Genomic DNA, 23,091 nt, shown 5'->3' with positions numbered 1-23,091 from the left:
CCCAGCGCTTAGAACAGTGCTCGGCACATAGTAAGCGCTTAACAAATACCACAATTATTATTATTATTAAAATGGGGATGAAGACTGTGAGCCCCACGGGGGACAACTTAATTCCCGTGTATCTCCCCCAGCACTTAGAACAGTGCTTGGTACATAGTATGCGCTTAACAAATACCACAGTTATTATTATTAAAATGGGGATGAAGACTGTGAGCCTCACGGGGGACAACCTAATTCCCTCGTGTATCCCCCAGCGCTTAGAACAGTGCTTGGCACATAGTAAGCGCTTAACGAATACCAACGTTATGATTGGTTTTGAGATGCAGCTCCGCGGGTGCCCGGAGGGTGGCGCTGCACGCGGTGGGGGGGGCTGCGGGGCGGGGGCGCGGCCGGCAGGGGGCGTGGCGGGCCGGGCCGTTGGTACTTGGGCGGGGCCTCCCGGGAAGGGGGCGGGGCCAGAGCGGGGCGCTGTCTGCGCAGGCGCGCGGCGCCGCCGGTCCCTTGGTCTCCCCGGGCCCGGAGCTGCAGGGTGGGAACTTAGTCGCCCACTCGCTCGCCAGCTCGCCCAGCCCAGCCCAGCCCAGCCCAGCCCGGCTGCATTGTGAGGTGGCCCGGAGCGGGCTGGAGCTCGGGGAGCCCTGCCGCCATGGAGCCCGGTGAGTCTCCTCTAACCAATAATAATAACAATAAAGATGGTATTTGTTAAGCGCTCGCTATAGGCAGAGCACTGTTCTAAACGCTGGGGGAGATCCAGGGTCGTCAGGTGGTCCCACGTGAGGCTCACAGCCTTCATCCCCATTTTGCAGATGAGGTCACTGAGGCCCAGTGAAGGGACTTGCCCACAGTCACACAGCTGACAGGTGGCCGAGCCGGGATTCGAAGCCATGACCTCTGACTCCCAAGCTCGGGCTCTTTCCACTGAGCCACGCTGCTTCTCTAGCCCGGACCCAGCTCTACGAATCTCCCTCCCTCCTGCTTATTAATAATAAGAAGAATAATGATGGTATCTGTTAAACTTTTACTATGCTCCAAACACTGTGCCAAGCGCTGGGGGAGATACAAGGTTATCAAGTTGTGAGCCCATCATGGGGCAGGCATGGTCTCCATCTGTTGCCGAATTGCCCATTCCAAGCGCTTAGTACAGTGCTCTGCACATAATAAGCACTCAACAAATACAATTGAATGAGTTCGTCCCACTGTGGGGCCCACAGTCTTCATCCCCATTTTCCAGATGAGCGAACGGAGGCCCAGTGAAGTGACTTGACCCAAGTCGCACAGCTGACAAGTGGCGGAGGCGGGATTAGAACCCATGACCTCTGACTCCCAAGCCCGGGCTCTTTCCACGGAGCCACGCAGCTTGTCTAAGCTTGTTTTCCCCTCGGCCCGCCCCCCAAGTGGGCACCTTTCCAACCGCCCCGTCCCAACGCGTGGGAGGCCTGGCAGGCCGAGCAAACTGACGCTCAGGGAAGAGTGACCGGGCTAATGGATCTACCAACTCCATCGCATCCTCCCAAGCATGAAGTACAGTGTTCCGAGAATGCCGAGCGCTCAATAAGTACCACTGAGTGGGGCCAGAGCCTCACCAAGACCGAGGTCATCTCATCCCCTTTCCCCACCAGGCCGCCACCCAATGCCCTGCAGCGCCCATCCGAATGTTTCCTCAAGCCAGCACTGTGGACAGGGATGCAACCCACGGCTTGCCAATATATGTGAACTCAACAAATACGGGGGGCCACTAGTAGTCTGGATATTTCTCGCCAAACTCCTCCGCACACACGTACTTTTTCACCTAAGATGTCTCTCTAGACTGCGAGCTCGTTGAGGGCAGGAATTGTCTCTCTCTATTGCTCTAGCGTACTTTCCCAAGTGCTTAGTACAGTGCTGTGCACACAGTAAGTGCTTAATAAATATGATTGAATGAATGAATGTAGGATCGAAGCCAAAATGTTATTTTGGGGTGACTAGGTGGGTAATTTGTGTGCATGTCCCCTGCACACTGGGAGAGGCTCCAGAGACTTCTGCACAAACTCTGCAGGCCCCTTAAACCCTCAAGTAAAAATCGTCCAGAGGGAACATAGCGAAGCGTCCGCCTGCTCTACTCACAGTAAGTGCTCAATAAATGCGGTTGACAGACTGACTGCCCTTTGCAAATTGTAAAAACACATAAGGCATAGCTCCTGGCCAGTGCTGTCAACACCCACCCACCCCCCCCGCCCCCCAGGCCTCCACCCACCCAGGAGCAGTCGATGAATGCTATCCAGGGATAGCGATATGGTGGTTAACAAATCTGGGGATGGAAACCATTTGGGATTCACAGTTCCATGTTCATCATTAGCAGTATTTACTAAGTGTCGTGTTGGGCACTGTGCTTGGAGAGTACAATACAACAGAATCAGTAAACACGTTCCCTGCCCACTATGAGTTTACAGTGCAGAGGGGGAGATGGGTATTAATATAAGTAAACTATAATAATTTATAGATATCTACAAAAGTACTGTGAGATCGAGGGTGGGGTACATATCACGTGCCCAAAGGACACAGATCCAAATGCATAGACGATGCAGAAATCCAGGGTCCCATACCCTATTCCGAAATGAAAGGTATCCTTTGGCCCCAAGGGACTCGTATCTTGAAACTAGGAGCCTTACAAAGCAATTTAAATGTTGTTAGATCATAGGGTACCCCGGACAGATTTTAAATGGACACTGTGTAATCCCCACACTCACCTTGTGAGGCAGGTGATGTGAGGTGAGTGAACATTATCTCCATTTTACAGAAGTGGAAACCATTTAGATATCCAAGATGTGGTCCTGTGGGGCAGAGTGAAACACAGATTGAGGCAAGTTACCTCCGTCAGGCAAAACCCCAGTTTTTCTGGAGAATTGCCTCCCCAAGGTAGCCTGTTAAGGCTTATAAACTTTAGTATTACACATGGTAGTATTTCATTACTAATGCTTGTATTGTCCTCTTCCACCAATAAGCCCTCAATAAATACCATTGATGGATTGTAAGTGTGGTGGATTTTCATGTGAACCAAAGGGTCAGAGGAGCCTCCTTCCTGCTCAGCTGGCTGCTGAAGATGGCAGAAAGGGAATGATGGAAAGAGCCCTGACATATTTAATAGCCCGACCAGACTTGTATTTCCGAGGTGCCACTCTGACCACATGCAAAGAAACAAAGCTGTGTTGGAAGCATCAGAAAAGTAACCGGAGACCGCATAGAATCCACACCTGCGGGGCACCTACAACTTTCAGTCAGTCCAGGGGAATTTTGACAAAATGAATTAGTTCCCTATCCCCCTTCATTGGTCAAAAATGAAGCTGATTCAATTTACGTTGAGACACATAGGTTCAGGATTTGTTTTTCAGTGAACCTGAAAGATCCGTCGATTTCGTTTGGGGAAGACTTGACCGCAGAGCACCTTCAAGAAGGCTTGGCTCTAGGAGATTTCACTGCATTCAATTTTCGTCTGTCTCTCTTTCCAATAGGATCCTCAAATGTCTGTAAGGAAACAACCGTTCTGCAGGGGGGTTTCTTGTTGGCAGAGAAGCTGTTCAGTCCTAAGGCCTTGACAGAATTGAAAAAGTCTGACTGGGAACAGGTTGGGCAACCAATCATCGATTGCTTTAGGGAGCTCACCTTAGCTGTCGCCCATTCCCTCCCTGCCCACACCCAGTCTTGGAAGAAAAAGGCTCTGATCATCATCTGGGCCAAGGTCCTTCAACCCACCCCTATAACTCCCTTGGACACCGAGGATCGATGGCTGGAGGAGATCTTCTTTGCGGAGGGAGGCACCATCCCCAACATCAATCACGCTGTCCTGTTTGAGCTCCTCAAGACCCTAGAAGAGCCAGAACTATTCGTCGAGCTCCTGCTGGCACTGCCAGCCGATGTCCAGCGAGCAGAACTGGAGCGCTTTGTGGAGCACGTGACCGAAGACACGTCCTCGGAAGACGTGACCTTCTTCCTGGATGTCTGGAGGGAAACGATGAGGGAGAAGAGAGAACAAGAAGACAACCTGGCCTTGCAGTTTGGGTCCCTGGTTGAGTCGTATCTGTCATCTTCTAGTGATTCGATGCCCCCGCCCAAGAGGTTCAAGGCTGACCCAGATGCCTGCCTCGCCCTTCCCCTTCTGGCCATGCTGGTAGAAGGGCTGAACAAGATCCAAAGCGGCATCACGTCACCCGAGCTGAAGTGCTACGCCCTGGCCAACCTGGCCGACACGTTGACCTTGTTTGCCCCGATGGGGGCGGACAGTCGGCCGTTGTCGGCCGTGCCGTATCTGGACAAGATGGCTACGGTCATCAGCATTTGGAACTCGGACCGCCAGAACCCTCACTACCGACGGGGGCTGGCCGAGAAGGTGAAAGAGGCCGAGAGAGACGTCAGTCTGACCGCGATAGACAAGCCGCCCAGGGAGAATCTCTTGGTGGGCTGGGGTTTACTGAACAGCTTGCTCGAACGGTGGGGGAAGGAGTTGCAGGCCTCGCTTAGCGGAAGCCAGGGAGTGAGTTATGGGATCTTCCGGCTGCGAGACAGCTTGGAGTCTCTGAACTGGAGCCTAGGGCAATTTTTGAAATCTAACGGCCTAGGCAGGGCCGAGAGGCAGGTGGCCTCCGGTCTAGAGGAGAATATCCAGGACTTCCTGAAGAAAGCCCATTTGGGACCAAGATGCCGGGGCTCGGAGGAGAGCCTCAGAGCCGCGGTCGCCATGGCAGTCATCGAGCAGAAGATGGACCGGCACAAAGAGATGTGCCACCTCTTTGCTTCGGAGCAAAAGTGGGCCTTCTCGGAGGAGTGGATAGACTGTCTGGTTCAAAACGGAGCGCTGTTCCACGATCCGGATCTGGTGTCGAAACTGTTGGAAACCACTGCAGCAACCGTCGGCGTGACTGACGGGAAGATTCCCGAGTCTCAGGTTGAAGTGGTGACCACGGTGATCTTAGACTGTTACGCTGAGCTCTCGCTGCCAGATAAAAATAAAGTGCTCTCGCGTGTCCTGACTTCCTGGGGGAGGCAGGGTCTCTCCAAGCACTTCGGGTCTTATAAGACAGGCTTACAGAAAGAACTGAATAGAGCTTTCAGTCATATCAAACTTAACGTCTCCCAGAAGAATCTAGCTAAAGCCGTTTCCTCTGTAGCCCGGCTGGCCGTACTTCATCCGGAAGCCACCCTGAAGACGCTCTGTAGACTCGCCGTGTTCAACGTCGATACTCACGTGATCCTGGCCCAGATTCTGAGCGCCTTCCCTTCCCTCAGGTTCACTGAGGGAGAAGAGGGCACCTCCGGCCCTTCTCTGCTAGTGGATTGTCTCAAAGACGGCGTGTGGGGGAAGCTTTCTTCAGTCAAGGAGGAGAAACAGTTTCTGGAGTTATTAAACTACCTGATGGATTCCCCCTCCGAGCCGGCAGGCAGCTCCGCGGCGCCTCTGCTCGCTCCCAAAGAGGCGATCGAGGTGTTTGTCGCCCCTTATCTGGCGGCGGACTTCGTGCGAGTGGAGCTGAGCCTGAAGATCCTCGGCCGGGCGCTGGCAGCCGGCCGCGACGCGTCCTGGCTCGAGTCCTGCTTCCCCTTTCCCCTCCTCTTCGCCCTGTGCCAGCTGCTGGACGGCTACACCAGGTTCTGGGAGCGGGCCGAGACCAAGCGGCACCTCTCTCTGGACTCCAAGGACCTGGTGGTCCACAACCTGGAGACGCTGAGTGGGCTCCTGCTGGCCAAGGGCGAGCCCTCGCGCCCGGAGACCTGGACTAAGTCCCTGTCCTGGCTGCGGCGGAAGGTCGCCCGCCTGGACTGGACGGTCGGCCTGAGGCTGCGCGAGATCTTCGGGGGCCGCTTCGAGTGCGAGGTGCCGGCCACCCTCTTCGAAACCTGCCGGCTCCCGGAGGGGGAGTGGACCTCGCGGCCCCTCCCGGCCTACGGCCCGGGCACCGGGCTGCTGGCCTGGATGGAGTGCTGCTGCGCCTCGGCGGCCACCCGCCGGCTGATGCTCGCCCTCCTGGCCGTCGGCGCGGACGGCCCCGACGAGGTCAGCTTCTTCAGCAAGGGCTTCCTGGTGGCCTTGGTGCAGGTCCTGCCCTGGTGCAGCCCCGGCGAGTGGGAGTCCCTCCAGCGGGTGACCAGGAGCCTGCTGGAGAGGCAGCTCCTGCACGTCCCGTACGGGCTGGAGTACGTCCGCTTTATGCCGCTGCTCAACCTGAAGCCCTTCGCCCAGGACCTCCAGATGTCGGCGCTCCTCCTGAGGAGTTTTCAGTTCCTCTGCGGCCCCAGCTGCGCCTCCTGGCTCCCCCCGGACGGGTGGCATCACGTCGTCAGGCTGACGGTCACCGGCCTGAACGGCCTGCTGGAGTCGGTCAGGCGACGGTCGGCCTGCCCCCCGAGCCCGGGGCAGGAGAGCGGCCTGGTGCAGGAAGCCCTGTTTGTGTACATCCAGATGTTCTGCCACGTCCTTCACATCATGGCCATGCTGCCCCAGGGGGTGGGCGATCCGCTCTTCGTGCTGGTCCTGGAGCTCCTCTCCTCCTACGAAGCCCTGAGCAAGGCCGATCTCTCAGCCAGCTCCTTGCTCCGGAGAGCAAACGAGCGGCACTTCCTGCTGTCGATTGCCGAAAGCGTTGGTCCCGAGGAGCAGCGCAAGACGCTGCTGCAGAGGATAAGCAACTTCTGAGCCCCCCGGGGCAGAAGGGAAACATTGGCAATGGAAAACTGTCAGATATCCAGGCTGGGCTTATCTTTGATGTGACTAGATGAGACTCCCGAGTGCTACAAGGCATGTGGACAGTTTATGAAAATAAGGGAGAGGTTTTTTAGGTATTTGTAATAAGAACTGAATAAACTCTACCTTTCCAACCTCTCTCAGCACTTTCTCCCAACTGCCCAAACCCCGCTCATCCACTGCACTGACCTCTGTCTACCAGAGATGCCGCAGAGCAGGGAGTCAGGCGGAAACATGCAGAGAAGCAGCATAGCCTAGTGGAAAGAGCCCGCGATCAGGAGTCAGAGGACTTGGGTTCTAAATCTGGCTCCACCATCTGCCTGCTGTGTGTCGTAAAGCAGATCACCTCACTTTTCTGTGCCTTCTTGTCAAATGAGGATTAAATCCGCCTCCATCTGAGTTAGACTGTGAGCCGCATGTCAGACAGGGACTCTGTCCAAACTGATTGTCTTGTATCTGGCCTAGCACTCAGGACAGCCCTTGGTGTATATTAAGCATTTATATTAATTATCATTTTTTTTTAAATGAGGAAAATACCTGGACTCAGGTCTATAAAGGGCTTATGAGGAAGAGAGACGAGTGTGTTAGCTTTTTGTGAGATCTGAGTAAGGGAAGCTTACTGTTTTTCAGCAGTTCACTCCCCACTCTTCCTAGACTCTGATTCCTTCCGATTACAAGAGCCACAGAAGAACAGTAAGTTGGGGAATGTGACTTTCTGGCCGTACACACACACCTCAGCCTGATGAAAGAGAGCAGACGGTTCGGCTTTTGTGACTAAAACGAGCCCGGGGCTTCTTCACGCTCAAAAACGCAGAATGTTAGACGGCCCATCGAGTGCCGTGCCGCTCTCCATCGGGATGACTCAGTGTGGCCCAAACTGGGCTCATCTTCCCTCCTAAATCTTCTCTCCAATCTGTCCATCGATCAATCGGGTATTTATCGAGCGCTTGCTGTGTGAAGGTCAGTCTCCCTAAATCTCTCTTCACCGCTGACACCATCCCTCTCCTCCCTAGCCTGTAAACTCAATCAGTGGTATTTATTGAGCACTTACTGTACGGAGAGCACTGTACTAAGATCTTGGGAGAGCACAATACAACAGAATTAGCCAACTCATCATCTTGATGTCATCTGTGACCCCACATTCCCTCCCACGTTCAGCCTCTCTCAGTCCTTCCAGTTTTTCGCTGTACTATCTTCTGGTTCCGCTTCTTTTTCCCCACCCTGGTTCCAGCTCTTATCACCTCCAAGGTAATAATTATAATGACGATAATGATGATGATGGTATTTGTTAAATGCTTAGCATGTGTCGAGCACCGTTCTTAGCACTGAGGTAGACACAAATTAATCGGCTTGGGCACGGTCCCTGTCCCACATAGGGCTCACAGTCTTAAAAACTCATGTTACAGATGAGGTAACTGAGGCACGGAGAAGTGAAGTGACTCGCCCAAGGTCACACAGCAGACAAGTGGCAGAGCCGGGACTAAAACCCCAGGTCCTTCTGACTCCCGGGCCCGTGCTCTATCCACTAGGCCACTATAGCTTACCTTAAGAGCCTGCCGGTCTCCGTTGCTCTAGCCTCTTCTCTCTAAAGTCCACCTTGGACACAGGCCGGGTATCCCCGCTTGAAAGCACCACACAGCATCACTCTTCTCTTCAGACCCCTCCGATGGGCTGCCCGTTTGAAACAGAAACTCCTTACTGTTGGCTTCAAGGCTATCCATCAGTGGCACCCCCCTTACCTATCTGTTCTCTGCATCAGCTCCCCCTACCTCATGACCTTTGCTCTTTCCAAACCAACCCAGCTCGACTTCACACCCGTCTTCCGACTCTGCCTGGAACACTGATGCCCTTCAGCTCCCCCAAGCCAACCTGGCTTAACCTCGCTCCCGTCTCCCATCTCCGCCCGGAATACCAATGCCTTCAGCTCCCCAGACCGATCACTCCCATCCTTCGGAGCCCTCCTGAAAGGCACCTCGCCCAGGGAGTGGAAGAGACGCTCCCTGACTAATGCCTCACTTTCCTGGTCACGTTATCCCTACAGTTACCTAAGCACTCAAGAATGTATTCCTTTTAACGCTCTGCGTAATTTTCACCTCACAGTTGACACCCCCACTCTCCTGCCTCCTCTTCCAAGGCCTGCAATCTTGGTATTTGCCTTAATTCTTTGCTCTTTCAGCTCTCAGCTTTCAGCGTTCCCCGGCTCCTCGCTTCTCCAGGTGGAAGCCACCACCCCGGGCCAGGTGCCGGGTCGGGTCTTGACTAGACCCTTCCGTGTCAACCTTCTCGCCGATCACTAGCCTCTCCCCTCGGCACTTCCTTCTTCGTTCTTCTTCTTTTTAAAGCAGTCTGCATTTATTTTGCAACTTTTCTGTAAGCATTATTGGTGTATTTGTTAAGTGCTACCCAACTAAGCACTGGGGCTATACAAGACAGGTCAGCCACAGTTCTTGTCCCACATGGGATCACCCTCTAAGTAGAAGGGAAGATATTTTACAGATGAGGAAACTGAGGCACAGAGAAATTAAGTAACTTGCCCAAGGTCTCACACAGCAAGCAAGTGGGGGAGTCGGGATTAGAACCCAGGTCCTCCGACTCCCAGGCCTGCGTTCTTTCCACTAGGCCGTGCTGCTTCCGGCTGCTCGACTCCTCAAAAACCTCCAGTTCTCTCCACAACAAACAGAAACTTCTGGCCATGGGCTTCAGGGCCCGCCATTAGCGTCCTCCCTCTTACCTAATCAGTCTTTTCCCCTACCACTCCCTAACTCCCACACCACTTTCTCCCAGGCTCCCCTCACCTGGCCTTGTTCTCCACCCTCTTGTTCAGGTCCTTCCTCCCACCTGGAGCTCCCTCCCCTTTCAAATCCGCCAGATTTCCCCATCTGAAATTCCACCTCCTCCAGGTGGCTTTCCGCGATTCATTTTCCTCAAGTTGTAGCCTCTCAACTCCACCTCTCGTCGTACATTTGTACATACTCTTCTACGTGTAAAGTACTTTAGTTCTCCCCCCTAATTTTACAATTTCTAAATTGGAGAAATTGCGTGGGCAGGGAACATGACTTCTATTTTTATTGTACTCTCCCAATATAGTAGTCTGTCACATACTATTGACGGATTGATCTCTCATGTCCATTGGGAAATTTCTATCCACTTGACTACCTCGCTTGACTAAGTCTTCCGGAGACAGATCGTATTTTATTTCTTTTGAATGCTCAAGTGCCTAAGCATTGTGCTCTGCATTCAATCATCTTTCAGTATTGCTGCTGCTTGGGCAAAATGGAGTGAGTTAATCAGTGGTATTTATTGAGCACTTGAGTGCCGTCGAGTCGTTTCCGCTTCATAGCGACTCTGTGGGTATATTTTCTCCTGAGCATCCTGTCCTCCGCCATAATCCGTAACCTTTCTCACAGTCCTTCCGTTATCGTTGTTATGGTCTCTCCCCATCTAGCTGCTGGTCTGCCTCTTTCACCTTTTCCCTCGACTTTTTCTAGCATCAGAGCCTCGCTAAGCGCTTGGGGCCCATGATGAGCTTACAGTCTAGAGGGGGAGATAGACGTTACTTGAATCAATAATTTATAATATATAACTTGAGGATGACGTATATAAGTGCCGCGGGGTTGAGGGTGGGGCGAATATCAAATATCCAAAGGTCACAGATTCAAGTGCCCAGGCGACGAGGGCGGGAGAGCGAGCCAGGAATAAAAGGGAAGCCATCGGGGACGGCCTCCGATGGCTCTGGAGAAGGGGAATCCTCTCAGGGCAGCAAGCACAGCCGCCCCCACGGCAGGCCCTCCTTTTCCCCCGTCTCCCTCCGGCGGCTTTAACACAAGCAACGGGACCAGGACAGGAAGGAGAAGTCCGGCTTCCCGGTTACGCTCGCTCGCCCGAGAAGAGTGGTTGGGAGCTGCACGTGGCTTGCTCCGATTAAGCCTGAAATCACCGCCGGCTCCCTCCCCGAGCAGCAGGCGGGGCCCAGGGAACCCAAGCACGTGAAGGTACAGTCGGACACGGAAGCCAACTTCGTTAGTGGATGGTTCCGAGACGAAACGTTTATTGGTCTCCTTAACAATGGGTGTAGCAAGAAAGGAAACATTAGTGCAATTTTATTACCATGAGGCCCTTTTGTTTTTCTTTAAGACAGATTACTGGTCACGAGACGGCAAGACACACCTGCAACACGCACACCATTTCACAAGTTTAAAAAGACGGCACCAATTAGGCCGATCCTAAAACGGCAGTAATCCGAGAGGGGAACGACGTTATTACTGCTACGCACCATTACTGGGAAAGAACAAGACACCGCTGGGACAGAAGACGACACCATTAAAAAAATACCCTAGCTTTTAAAAAACACTTCACCACTGAACATTACTAAAGCACACCCTCCCTTTGAGACCTGTTTAATGTTGGCACTAGAGCTCTGTGTGTGACGACGGTGGGGAATGGATAAGGCTGGGTACTTCACGAGGGGGAGGGCACTCCCAGTGGTTATTTCCGCCCGAGGCCCCAAAGCACACCTGTCCGACAGACTCCCGGGTCGCAGGTTTAGGCTGCAGAGAACTTGCCGGCCGGGGTGCGGCTTCGTGGGGCGGGGAGGAGGGGTGCGTCTGCAGTCCGGGTGTGAGGATCCTGGGGTGTGGGCGAGTGGAAGAGTTGGTCACGAGACCGACCTGTTGGCGTCGGTGTGGAGGAAGGCGACGGCGGAGCAGCGGCCCCTCCCGTCACCGCGTCCCCTGGGATGCGGCGGCGGAGACCCCGCTCTCGGCTCGGGCCTAACGGTCGCCCCTGGCAGGAGCACCCAGAAGGCTGGGATCTGGGGTTAGGAGGAGGCTGGGCTGGGAAGGGAATAGTGTTTCTGGGTCTCGGGGAGATTTTGCCAAGAGTTGGAGACGCCCGTAAAGTCAGCTGGCCCCACCTGTGTGCACACTTCGTCTCCCCTTCCCTTGTGGGGGAGGGCTTGGGGTGGTGGGGACAGAGCGCTGAGGGAAACTAGGGGCAGCTAGAGCTGCACGGGGGTTGAAGGCCAGGGCAGGTGCCACATGGGGATCCCCACCTCCCCCCGGCAGTGTGGAGTAGGGAAGACCAGGAGGGTCCTCCCGCTCCAGGGTCCGGCCGTCTAGGAGACACGCAGATATCATCCTAGCTCATCCCCCTCCCCCCGAGGAGGTCCCCGGCACGTCGGGGGGGGGAAGGAAGTCAGTGTTTTATTTCCACTCACCCGAAGTTCGTTTTAGCGCCCAGGGTGAGCGGGCGGGCGGCCCCTTGCTTAGGCATCATCGCATCAGCCTGGGGCTGAGCCGAGCTTGGTGGCCGGCTGACCCTTGACCCCCACCTTCCCCTGCCCCCGGGGTGCGGCCCCGCGGGGGCAACCCCAAAGAACCCTCCCCGGGGTTGAGTGAACGCCATCTTGCTGCTGGCGGGTCTTAGCCGCTAAAAGATACAGGACGCCAGAGCGGTTACCGGGACAAAGTGCTTCTGCAGTCGGGTGGGGGCGGACCCCCGAACCACACCAGGGGAGGGGGCCCGCGGCAGCTCCTCCCCAAACCATTCCCCCAGAACCCTCCCTGTCGCGACCCACCCCAGGAACGAGGCTCCGCGAGGCTCGGCTCTGGTCCGCGGGGCAGCGCCGGGCACGGGGACGTCCGGGTGGCCGCCCCCCGTGGCCCGCTGCCCCAGCCTCGCCGCCACTACCGCTCCTTGCTCCCGGGGGAGGAGCCGAATAGGCGGGCACCCTTCTTGCAGATGAGCTTGAACCAATAGAGCTGGGGGGCGATGAGGAAAGCGTTGGCCACGTTGCAGAAGAAGGGGATGTGGAAAGGCACTTGCAGGAGGGGCAGCCCCTGCTGCCGGCCGTAGGACCAGTACATGAAGGGGAACAGGAGGATGCGGCAGGTGAAGAAGGTCACCAAGATCAGGCCCGCGTTCACCTTGTGCAGGAGGGTGTGTTGCAGCTTCAGCTGGGGGAGGACAGGAGGGAGAGAGGGAGGAAGAATTCACCGGGAGTTCTAGTGCCTCCATTATGAAGCCCGCTGACCTCTAGGCGGTCCTTTTCCTGGCCCAGCCCCCCACCAACCTGCCCTTGGGGTGCCCGGAAGCCCATCGCCCAGCCCGAGGAGGTGGTGCCACTGCTCGGACCGACTGGAACCTTGAAATGTTCACCGCCGTGGCAAACTGACCTTCAGAGAGGGGCGAAACTGTCTGGAGAAAACTGGCCCAGGTGCCCAGCTGGCATCTGTGGCAGTGGGACAGCCAGTATTCTGGGGACTCTTAAGGCAGCGAGGGACTCTCATTGCTAGGTAAAGCAGAGTTTGTGGAAATAATAATAATCGTGGGATTCCCTAAGCACTTACTATGTGCAAAGTGTCGGAGTACAATCAAAGTAATCAGATTATATCTGTAATTAATATCCGTCTCCCCCTCTAGGCCGTAAACTCGTTGTGGGCAGGGAATGTGTCTGTTTATTGTTATATTTTACTCTCCCAACCACTCAGTACAGTGCTTTGCACACAGTAAGCGCTCCAGAAATACAGCTGAATGAATGACTCTGACACAGGGCTCACAGTCTAAGGGAGACTACACTGTAAACCCAGGTGTCCCGACTCCCGGTGTCCCACATTAATCCCCATTTTACAGAGGAGGGAACTGCGACCTTTCCAAGGTTTCATGGCAGACAAGTGGGGGATATGGGATTAGAACCCAGGTCCGCTCAAGCTCTTGCCACTAGGCCCTGCTATTTTAGACTGAAAGCTCATTATGGGAAGGAAATATATCTTTTAATTTTGCTGTATTATACTCTCCCAAGCATTCAGCAGAATTCTCTGCACATAGTAAGTGCTCAGTAAATACCATTGATTGATTGAGAATGGGGATTTAGCTCTCACGTTTAGTCCAGTGCCCTGCACGTAAGCACTCAATACCATGATTGATTTTACAGGTGAGGACAATGAGGCCCTGAGAAGTGAAGTGATTTGCCCAGGCCAAACAGCAGACAGGTGGCAGAGCCGGTATTTAAAACCCAGGTGTCCCAACTCCCATTCTGGGCTCTTCCCCCCGACGGTTCGCTGCTTCTCAGAAACGGCTTTGCGTCTTCCGTTGCGGACGCTCACCTGAATCAGAACTTTGCCCAGTGACACAAATGGTGTGCTCAATTCGGCCGTGAAGATGCAGCCCACAAAGAAGTCTCCAAGTTCTCCCCGCAGGTACTGCAAGTGAAGAGGGCAACAATTAGGGGCTGAGAAGTGGAGTCGGCAGGTTGAAAGGAAGCTGTCTAATGTGGCAATCCCCTGACTTGCAGGCGGAGATCCTTAAGTCCTGGGAAAATTGGTGGGGAATCTTCTTTTTTAAAAAAGTTTGTGCCAGCTTATTCACTGTGCTCCTTACTGTAACAACACCTCAATTATTAAGCCCGCTGACCTCTAGGCAAGTTCAGACAGGTCGACGGCACGTTCGGTACCAAGCTTTCCCGTCTTCTCGGTGAGGACATAGAGGCGGCTAGCAGTGCACCGTGAACTGAATAATTCAGCTGTGCAAATAAATTCCGGCCCGTATGTCCCAGGCCCGAGGGACCTTGGGGAAAGTGGGGGCTTCGCAACAAATTTAAGTCCTCTGTCATAGACTCTGAATTGGTGGGAAGAATTGCAAAGAGAGGCAGGCTTGGGCTGTGTTTGCCCAGAGATTTTCAAACAGGGGGAGAAGCCCCCGAGTTCCGAGTGTCGTGTCTGGGACGTTAATCCGGCAGCCTCGGCTGCCGTGAACTGCTTCTTGTCGGGTTTCCTGGCGGGGAGTAGAATAGCTGTAGACAGAGCAGGAGGACAAAGAATCAGCTCAGCCCCTGAGGACCCGGTGCAGGAGGGTGGACCGGCTCGGCTCTCGGGCCGAGAGGAGGCTGAGCCCATCCTGGCTACCTGGACTTAAGAGGGGGGACGGATGGGATAAGGATTGACCCGAGGAGATTTCCGGGACCGAAGGATGAATGCCCTTCCCCTCTACAGACATCCTGGGTCGCCCTGTCCTGGGGCTGGGCTCGTTATTCCCGGGCCTCCTGCGTCACCTAGGTTTACTGTAAAAGTTTCTTACTGTGCAGTAAGTCTGCGCTTACTATGTGCCAGGCACTGTAGAGTTGGTGTTTATTAAGAGCATATACTGCCAAGCACTGTACTAAGTACTGGGGTAGACACAAGGTGATCAGGTCGGACACAGTCCTGTAGGGGAGAGAACAGGTACTTTCATTTTACAGATGAACAAAGTGACTTGCCCGAGGGCACACAGCAGGCAAGTGGCAGAGCTGGCATCAGAACTCAGATCCTCTGACTCCCAGACCTGTCCTCTTTCCACTAGGTCCTATTGCTTCTCAAAGCAGCAGGGCCCTGTACTAAGCCCTGAGATACAAGATAATCAAGTGGGACACACACCGTGTCCCACATGAATCCCCATTTTAGAGAGGAGGGAACTGCGACCTTTCCAAGGTCTCCCGGCAGACAAGTGGGAGAGCCGGGATTAGAACCCAGGTCCGCCCAAGCTCCTGCCACTAGGCCGTGCTATTCTTCAAGATCCCGGTCCCCCGCCCCGTTGCCCCTCAAACCCAGGCCGGGCTGCCTGCCCCTCAAGCCCGTGGCCCGGCTTGAGACGGCTCACCTGGGCAATGGGCACCAGGACCACCAAGATGAAGACGTGGTGCACGACCATGAGACGCTCTTTGCGCAGGAAGTTCTTGATGCTGCTCAGGGAGTATTTCTGGTCCTGGTCACTGTTCTTGCACCAGTAACAAAGGTACATGACCAGAGTGTCGTAGATCATGTAGGGGATCAGAACCCAAACATATTCGTGAGCGAGCCAGTGCCTAGGGAGAAACAGAATCAGAGTTCAGCAATCTTTGAGGAGGAACACGGTTCACTGTGGGCAGGGAATGTGTCTCATCTTGTGATACGGTACTCTCCCGAGCACCTGATAGGGTGCTCTGCACATAGTAAGTGCTCAGTAAATACCATTAATTGATGGATTGAACTCATGGTCTCAAGCCCCCTTTTCCAGATGAGGTATCTGAGACAGGAGAAGTGAAGTAGGTCACCCAGCAGATGTATGTCGGAGCTGGGACATACATCTTGACCTTCTGACTCCCAGACCCGTGCTCTATCCTCTACACTGTGCTCCTTCTTGAGTCCCCCATCAATCACAAGGAGCTGACAGTTTAGAGGGGGAAATCACTAGGAGCCCGTAGTCGAGGTCCATGGCGTCGGACGGGCTAACGCTCGGTTTGGTTCTGTTATCCAGGCTTCATTTCGGTGAACTAACCTCCTTTCGGATAAAGGTCGCTCTGGAAACTAGGGTTTGGATGACTGACTTTCTTCCACAGAGAGGTCTCTTTCCTAAGCCAGTGACTCGGCGGCTCTGTAAGATCGGGTGGAATTTGGTCCTCCCTTCCCAAGGTGGCTCTTCGGATATCTCTCGGCAACTGTGGCAGGGGAACGGGAAGAGGGCACAAGGGAATGGAGCATTTGAATGCCCTTCTCGGCTCCTGCTCAGTCCCTTCCCCCAGTGTGTCTGGGAGATGTAATCCTAGAACATATAGCTAGACTTCTTTCTCCAGGAATATGTCCTTGGACTGCAAGCTCTCAGCGACACCTGCATTCATTTGTGCATTCTGAGTCCCATCAAGGAAGTCTGAGCATTTTCAAACTGCAGAGGCTGATCGTACAAGCCCCTCACTCAAAACAGAGAAGCAGCGTGGCCTACGGCTAGAGCCCGGGACTGGTAGTCGGCAGGATCTGGGTTCTAATTCTGGCTCCGCTGCTTGTCTGCTGGGTGATCTTGGGCAAATCACTTAACTTGTCTGTGCCTGTTACCTCATCTGTAAAATGGGGATGAAGACTACGAGCCCTTTGTGGGCCACAGACTCTGTCCAACCTGATTAACTTGTAACTACCCCAAATGCTTAGTGTAGTGCAGGGCACACAGTAAGGGCTTAACAAATACCATAAAAAAAACACCCCACAGACAACCAGCATAACGTAATGGAAAGGGCAGGAGCCTGGCAGTCAGAGAACCTCGCTGTGCCTCAATTATCTCCTCTAAAAAAAAAAATGGGGATTAAATCCTCCTCCCTCCAATTTAGACTCTCACAGCTGTCCAACCTGATGAACATGAGTTCATCTGAGTGCTTAGAACAGTGCTTGACACCATGTAAGCACTTAACAAATACCTTTAAAAAAAAAAAAAAAGCCAACGACCAATGGAATCCCCACATCAGAGAGAAATTCCTGCCCTTGGATTCAAGGCTCTCCCCAGGCTGCCTCTTTTTTTGCCTTTCTTCCCTTTTCTTCCACTACACCCCAGCTCGTGATCATGCCACTCCTCGCAAAAGAACCTCCAAACTGTCTCCTCACTCTGGACTCTTCCCCTTCTGACTCACTGCACCCACCCTTCCCCCAGGATGTAACTCCCTCTCCTTAAATCCCTCTCCTTCTTTAAAGTCTCATAAAAAGCCACCTCCTCCCGAGACTAATTCTCAGATCCTCTAGTCTCAACCGTCCACCACCCTTAGCACATCAGTTCATTTATTTTACATATTTACCTGGGTTTGGGTTTTTTTTTTGGCCTAACTACTTCTGTTACCATTTACACCTGCATTTCTACTCTTGTCCCCTTTGAATGTCTGCCTCTGCCCCTCTCTTCCTTAATCAGTCGCAAGCTTGTCGAGGCCAGGAATCTTATCTTTCAGTTATGCACCTGATTCAGTGGTCTGCACACAGTCACAACTCAACGAATACTGATGATGAAGAGAAGGCCAAATTCTGGGCAGCCTGACGATTTGAAGGATGGGCCAGTTGTCCAGCCAGAACAACCCTCCAAAACCCAGGACTGTCCCAGCCAAACCGGGAGATGGGGTCAGTCGGTATAGGCTCGTTCTTCAAAATAACTGCAGATGTCCCCCTGGGGGGACAAATCTGGCTTTGGAAATGTCCCCTTGCCCGTTTCTAGTTCACTTCCCTTCAGACTACCATCCAATTGCTCAGTGACTTGGGAGACTGCATGGCTCCAGCCCTCCCTATCGTGTCTTCACTCCCTCGGAGCAGAGTTGCATCAGACTCCGCAATCCCGGCCCAGTCATCTCGGTAATCACACCTCGAGTCCCACTTCCATGCATTAAAGTTGGGGCAGCTGAATCTCAGAGGAGGTGTGGTGCGAAAGATAATCACGGTGGGAGTTAGCATCGGTCTTATCTAGATTTCACGGGAACGATGGAGCCACAACCATGAACACACCATTACGAGATCTGGGCAGTGGGTGGCTGGATAAGGCCCCGGGACAGGGGAGAAGGAGAGTGTGCCTGGAGAAATATGATCTCACTCCAGCAGAAGTTTTGCATGAGAAAGTAGTCACACCCAGAGCCAAACCCCATATCTGAACACTTGTAGGAGCAGGAGGGAAATCAAGATTTTGTTGCCGGAGTATTCTGTTTCAGCAGGTCCCCCCAGACTCTTGTTCCACATCTAAGGGTCGGGGTTTCAAATGAGGCTACTCCGATAGGCTGTAGGGCAAAATACAGAGGCTGGAGGGTCCCCTGGAACGCTTAGTACAGTGTCTGGGACGTAGTAAGGGCCGAAAAGATACCGCCATTACTATAAAGCAGACCACAAGGGCAGGGGCTGTGACCGGAGTCACCTACATCCTCCTCTGGGCTTTGAGGAAGCAATTCTTCAGCTAGAGTAACTACCCCCAGGAAACGGCAAGAGACCTTTTACAACCTGAAATAAATGTTGCCCAGGCAGCACCTGTAGGATCTCAATATCTCTGTTACCAAGATCCAAGGCCCCCTGTCTTGAGGCAGGAATGTAGTTACAAAGTTGTCCCCCGCAGATATACGAAATTTAAACGGACAAAACTGGGGGCATAAACTCAGGGAATAAAAGAGCCAGGTCCTGCCTCAAGACCCTTCTTTTTTCTTCTATTTATTTTACTGTCTCTCTCTCATCTCTAGACTGTAAGCAGAGAATGTCTCCCAACTCTGTCATGCTGTATTCCCCCAAGCGCTCTGCACTCAACAGATACCATCGACTGGCTGATCGGTGCCATATCCCTATCAACCTGTCCCCCCTCAAAATGTCCAAGGGGCAAAAGGGACTCAGTAAGCAGATCTCACCTCCATTTTCAAGTGGAGAAAATGAGGTTTCCCCAAGTAAGCGGTGGAGCTGGAAACAAAACTCATTCAGCCGCACGGGCCCAGGGACTGCAGGGATGGATCCGTCCCCCCACAAAATATGGGGAGTTGGACGGCGGTGGCCTGGACCAGTGTAAAAACCCAGATTTCTTCTCCCCATGAAAGAATTTGTTGAAAACAGATTTTCAGGAATCGATCTTTCAAAAGAAGAATGTGAAGGCTGTTTCACCTTTAGAAGTTACTCAGGGCTTCTGCAATCCACGCGCCCAACGCAGTGCTCTGCGCAGAGGAAGCGCTCGATAAATACGGTCGATTGAATCCATCTGTGTCCTCAGACCCACTCACGAATCGGATACGGCTCTCGGTGCCCCAGTACGCCACCAGACCTGCCCTTTGTGTTGGGAAGATTCTGTGCCAGTGGTTGCCATGGAAACCACATCTGTAGCCTATTCCCGTTGGCACCTATCTTCCTTAGAATCCCGCTTTGGCCACCCTGCACCTTTCCCTTGTTGCCTCTGCCACAGAGAGATCTGGCGAGGAAATCCGGTCCAATCTTAAGCTTCTCCTAATTGCTTCTTGTTTTCTCCAGCTCCGGGTGCTGGGCCCTCTGCCACCGAGTGTGGATGTGTTTCAGATAATAATTGGCTGGGCCAGAGTAGAAGGAGCCTTCGACCGGTGGTAAGGTTTCAGGGCTCATTTTAGTCTCTCTCGCCGTTCACAGCTCATCTCGGCAGCTCCTGGCTCTATTTTAAAGCAGTCACAGGAAGGACGGCACAAAAGTCCAGCCGATGGAATTAAAAATCCTGGGCAGGACTCTGGATGCGCATTCCCAGTTTGCCAGCTGACTGTTGCACGGAGGCCTGACAGATGGGATGGGTCCTGCCTCTGTAGTTGAAGATTGCCCAGACACTGGAGAATTTCACAGAGCAGAGTCCAACCAATTTCCCTGCTCAGTGAACTCTCCACTTAATGCAGAAGCAAGCCGTGCTGGCTTCCCACTCCTGAAAGCCTTTCTGGGAACCATCTAGACTCCGAGTTAGCCAGAGTGCGCAGTCCAATCCAGACCACTTATACCCCACTCTTCAATCTGGAGGAATTTAACCTTGTCCTTCTGGCTCGTAGGTCCAAGTTTGTCCAGGTGCTTCCCTAAAGGAAGTACGAGGCTCCTCCCGCTCCTAGTTCCCTCTTTTCTGCCGCCGAATCAAAGATCTTCCTTTAACACCCAGATTGTAACCTGGTTCCCTGACAAACCGCCTAGGATGCTAGTTGAGAAAATCTCCAGCCTTCCCCAATGGGTGCCGTTTCTTTAGACTAGGTCAAAAGCAAGAATTGGGTTGACCCGCCTGGGTAAGAAGGAGAGTTCTGATTTTTTACATAACCGAAAGGCAAAGTCAAGAGCTTCAGAATTTCTCGGCCAATGGGCTGACCACATGACAAGTTTTGGTGGGAGGGCTCAGACTTATTTTGAAAACTCCCTTATGGTCTAACTTGGCACCGTCTAACCCTATCAACAGGAACAACAAAACTGTAAAATGAATTTCATCACAGGCACTACAATCTCTGAGAAGAAGCTGACCTTCCTTCCGTCGACTCGGTAAAAATTTAAATCCGTCGTTCAGAAAACTGGAACGGTGAGAGCCCCAAAGAGACGTCCTGAACATTCATCTTTATAATTGTATCTAACGGCTTCTTAGTTTAGCATCTCTCTCCCTCGCAGCCACGAGTGATTCCCGTAGAATGCACAATCTTAGCTGCAAAACCGAGAGGGCGTGCAGACAACTCGCAAACTAGGGACACTGAGGCACAGAACCTGGGGTTACTGGGGCTCAGGAGTCATCTGTGAGCATAGGGAAGCAGCGTGGCTCAGAGGAAAGAGCCTGGGCTTCGGAGTCAGAGGTCATGAGTTCGACTCCCGGCTCTGCCGCTTGTCAGCTGTGTGACTGTGGGCAAGTCACTTAACTTCTCTGTGCCTCAGTTACCTCATCTGTAAAATGGGGATTAACTGTGAGCCTCACGTGGGACAACCTGGTTACCCTGTATCTACCCCAGCGCTTAGAACAGTGCTCTGCACATAGTAAGCGCTTAACAAATACCAACATTATTATTATCTGTGATGAAATCCTTGCCCCAGATTGCACTCTCCCTGGCAGGCCCAGGTCTACATCCCCTAGTGGGCTTTCGTGTGGTTTTTTTTTCCCCACTAGTTCACAATGCCTCCATTCATTATATCGTATTTATTGAGCGCATACTGTAAGCGGAGCACTGGGAACCTTCAGTGACGTGGCCGTGAGGTCACAGTTCGCCCAAGCCCTCCTCAAGCCGGAGAAGGGACGCAGCAAGGAGGGGAAGGGAAGGTTCTCCCTGCAGCTCGTCACCTAGTTTAAATCCATCAACCGACCGGTGGCATTTCTCGAGCGCTTGCTCCGTGCAGAGCACTGCGCCGAGCACTCGGGAGAGTCCAGCGGGCTTCTCCTCCCGAATCTCCCAAGGACAGCACCGACCGCCCACCCTCCGCTCTTCCCCCTTCCCCTTCCCCTCAGCACTGTGCTCATTGGTATATATCATCTATCACCCTATCTATTTTGTCAAATAGAATCAGGGAGACGTACACCTCGTTATCTTGATGTTCTCTTCTGCTCCGCCGTCCGTCTCCCCCGTTTAGACCCTGAGCCCGTCACTGGGCAGGGACGGTCTCTATCTGTCGCCGGACCGTACATCCCGAGCGCCCAGTCCAGCGCTCCGCACGCAGTACGCGCCCGATGAATACGATCGAACGACCGAAGGACCACCCCTCGGGGCCCTCCGGTCGGCGAGCGTCCGCGACGGGGTCACCCGACCCTCTCGTCCGCTCCGCCCCGCCGCTCCTTACCTGTGAGTGATGACGTTGGTGCAGGAGGAGACGATAATCAACCCGGACACCGTGGCCAGGACCGCCTGGACCGAAGAGACGAACCTGGAGGGGCCGAGGGAAGACCAAAAAGAGAAAGACATGTGTCCGGCCGCCGGGGATGACCCGACGGTCGCACAGGCCGCTCCCCAGACACACACGGAGGCCCTCCCCGGTCGCCGCCCGGGATCCAGGGAGGATGCGTGCGGGCCTATTTACCGAGCGCTCACCCCTCCTACTACCGATGTCGGTCTCTGTCGAGCGCTTACGACGGGCCGAGCGCCGTGCTGAGCGCCGGGGCGGGGGTAACGAGGCGGTCCCACGGGAGGCTCCCGGTCTCCATCCCATTTTCCAGGGGAGGTCACCGAGGCCCGGGGAAGTGAAGCGACGGGCCCCCCGGCCGACGAGGGGTCGAGCCGGGCTTCGACCCCGCGACCCCGGCCTCCCCGGCTTGGGTTCCCGCCCCCGAGCCGCTAGGTGCGAAGCGCTGTGCCGGGGGCTGGGCCACGGGGTGAGGGAGCCGCAGGGGGAGGACGGGCCGACGCATCCGTCGCGGGCCGGCCGGGGGGGTGGGGATGGGGGCGACGGAGGGGCCGGGGGAGCCGCCCCCGGCTCCCGGCGGGTACCTGGCGCTGACGAGCACGCAGTCGGCCACGGTCCATCGGGGCAGCGCTCGGCGCAGCCCCAGGGCGCCCAGGGCGAACAGCCCCGGGAAGAAGAGGGAGGCGAGGGCCAGCGTCCGGACCATCGGGCTGCCCTGCCCGGCCCGGCCCGGCCCGGCCCGGCCCAGCTCGGGGGCGCGCTCCCGCTGCCTCGCTCGCCCCCGCCCCGCGCGCCCCCGCCCCGCGCCCCCCCCCCCCACGTGACCCGCCCACGCGGCCCGGGCCCGGCCCCGGCCCGGCCCCGCCCGCCTCCCCCGGCCCGGCTGTCGGGCACCAGAGAGGGACCGTCCCTGCCTCCAATCACTTCTCTGGGCCTCCGTTCCCTCAGCTGTAATAATAATAATAATGTTGGTATTTGTGAAGCGCTTACTATGTGCCGAGCACTGTTCTAAGCGCCGGGGTAGACGCAGGGGAATCAGGCTGTCCCACGTGGGGCTCACAGTCTTCATCCCCATTTGACAGATGAGGGAACTGAGGCACGGAGGAAGTGAAGTGACTTGCCCCCAGTCACCCAGCCGACGAGTGGCAGAGCTGGGATTCGAACCCATGACCTCTGACTCCCAAGCCCGGGCTCTTGCCACTGAGCCACGCTGCTTCTCCAAATGGGGATGAAGACTGTGAGCCCCACGTGGGACAACCTCGATTAGACCGTAAGCCCGTCAAACGGCAGGGACTT

The 23,091-nt window shown here is 54.5% G+C and overlaps 2 protein-coding genes across 5 annotated transcripts; one reads left to right on the top strand and one right to left on the bottom strand.

Annotated features, from left to right (window-relative positions):
- Window positions 1-475: 475 nt before the first annotated feature.
- Window positions 476-11,060, top strand: LOC100075510 (gem-associated protein 4). 3 transcript variants are annotated; one of them, XR_005660992.1, is made up of 2 exons: window positions 476-656; window positions 10,851-11,060. XR_005660992.1 is itself a non-coding variant. In XM_001506942.5 (2 exons), exons 1-2 carry the CDS (start codon window positions 647-649, stop codon window positions 6,662-6,664), a joined length of 3,186 nt encoding a protein of 1,061 aa, XP_001506992.3. In that variant the 5' UTR covers window positions 476-646; the 3' UTR covers window positions 6,665-6,850. The 3 variants fall into 3 exon arrangements, 1 of the variants encoding a protein (XP_001506992.3); XR_005660991.1 differs by having other exon boundaries at window positions 10,847-11,060; XM_001506942.5 differs by lacking the exon at window positions 10,851-11,060 and adding an exon at window positions 3,489-6,850.
- Window positions 10,729-22,550, bottom strand: TLCD3A (TLC domain containing 3A). Of its 2 annotated transcripts, XM_029082892.2 has the most exons (5): window positions 22,380-22,537; window positions 21,736-21,819; window positions 15,344-15,548; window positions 13,816-13,911; window positions 10,729-12,666 (listed from the first exon to the last, which is right to left on the bottom strand). In XM_029082892.2, the coding sequence occupies exons 1-5, from the start codon at window positions 22,499-22,501 to the stop codon at window positions 12,397-12,399; spliced, it is 777 nt and encodes a 258-aa protein (XP_028938725.1). In that variant the 5' UTR covers window positions 22,502-22,537; the 3' UTR covers window positions 10,729-12,396. The 2 variants fall into 2 exon arrangements, with proteins under 2 accessions (XP_028938725.1, XP_028938726.1); XM_029082893.2 differs by lacking the exons at window positions 10,729-12,666; window positions 13,816-13,911 and adding an exon at window positions 16,001-16,160 and having other exon boundaries at window positions 15,369-15,548; window positions 22,380-22,550.
- Window positions 22,551-23,091: the final 541 nt, after the last annotated feature.

The sequence above is a fragment of the Ornithorhynchus anatinus genome, chromosome 17 (assembly GCF_004115215.2).
Source record: "Ornithorhynchus anatinus isolate Pmale09 chromosome 17, mOrnAna1.pri.v4, whole genome shotgun sequence".
NCBI classification, from domain to species: Eukaryota; Metazoa; Chordata; class Mammalia; order Monotremata; family Ornithorhynchidae; genus Ornithorhynchus; species Ornithorhynchus anatinus.
The sequence above is the reverse complement of the archived record's forward strand: the minus strand, read 5'-3'. Positions and strand labels throughout refer to the sequence as shown.

What these genes read in the sequence shown, in the direction of transcription:
- TLCD3A (XM_029082892.2), bottom strand. Translation starts at nt 22,501, where the DNA reads ATGGTCCGGACGCTGGCCCTCGCCTCCCTCTTCTTCCCGGGGCTGTTC. An exon ending in TGCGTGCTCGTCAGCGCCAG is followed by an intron (nt 21,820 to 22,379) that starts GTACCCGCCGGG and finishes CGGCCCCTCCAG; the next exon opens with GTTCGTCTCTTCGGTCCAGG. An exon ending in TCCTGGTGCCCATTGCCCAG is followed by an intron (nt 13,912 to 15,343) that starts GTGAGCCGTCTC and finishes CTTCACTTGCAG; the next exon opens with TACCTGCGGGGAGAACTTGG.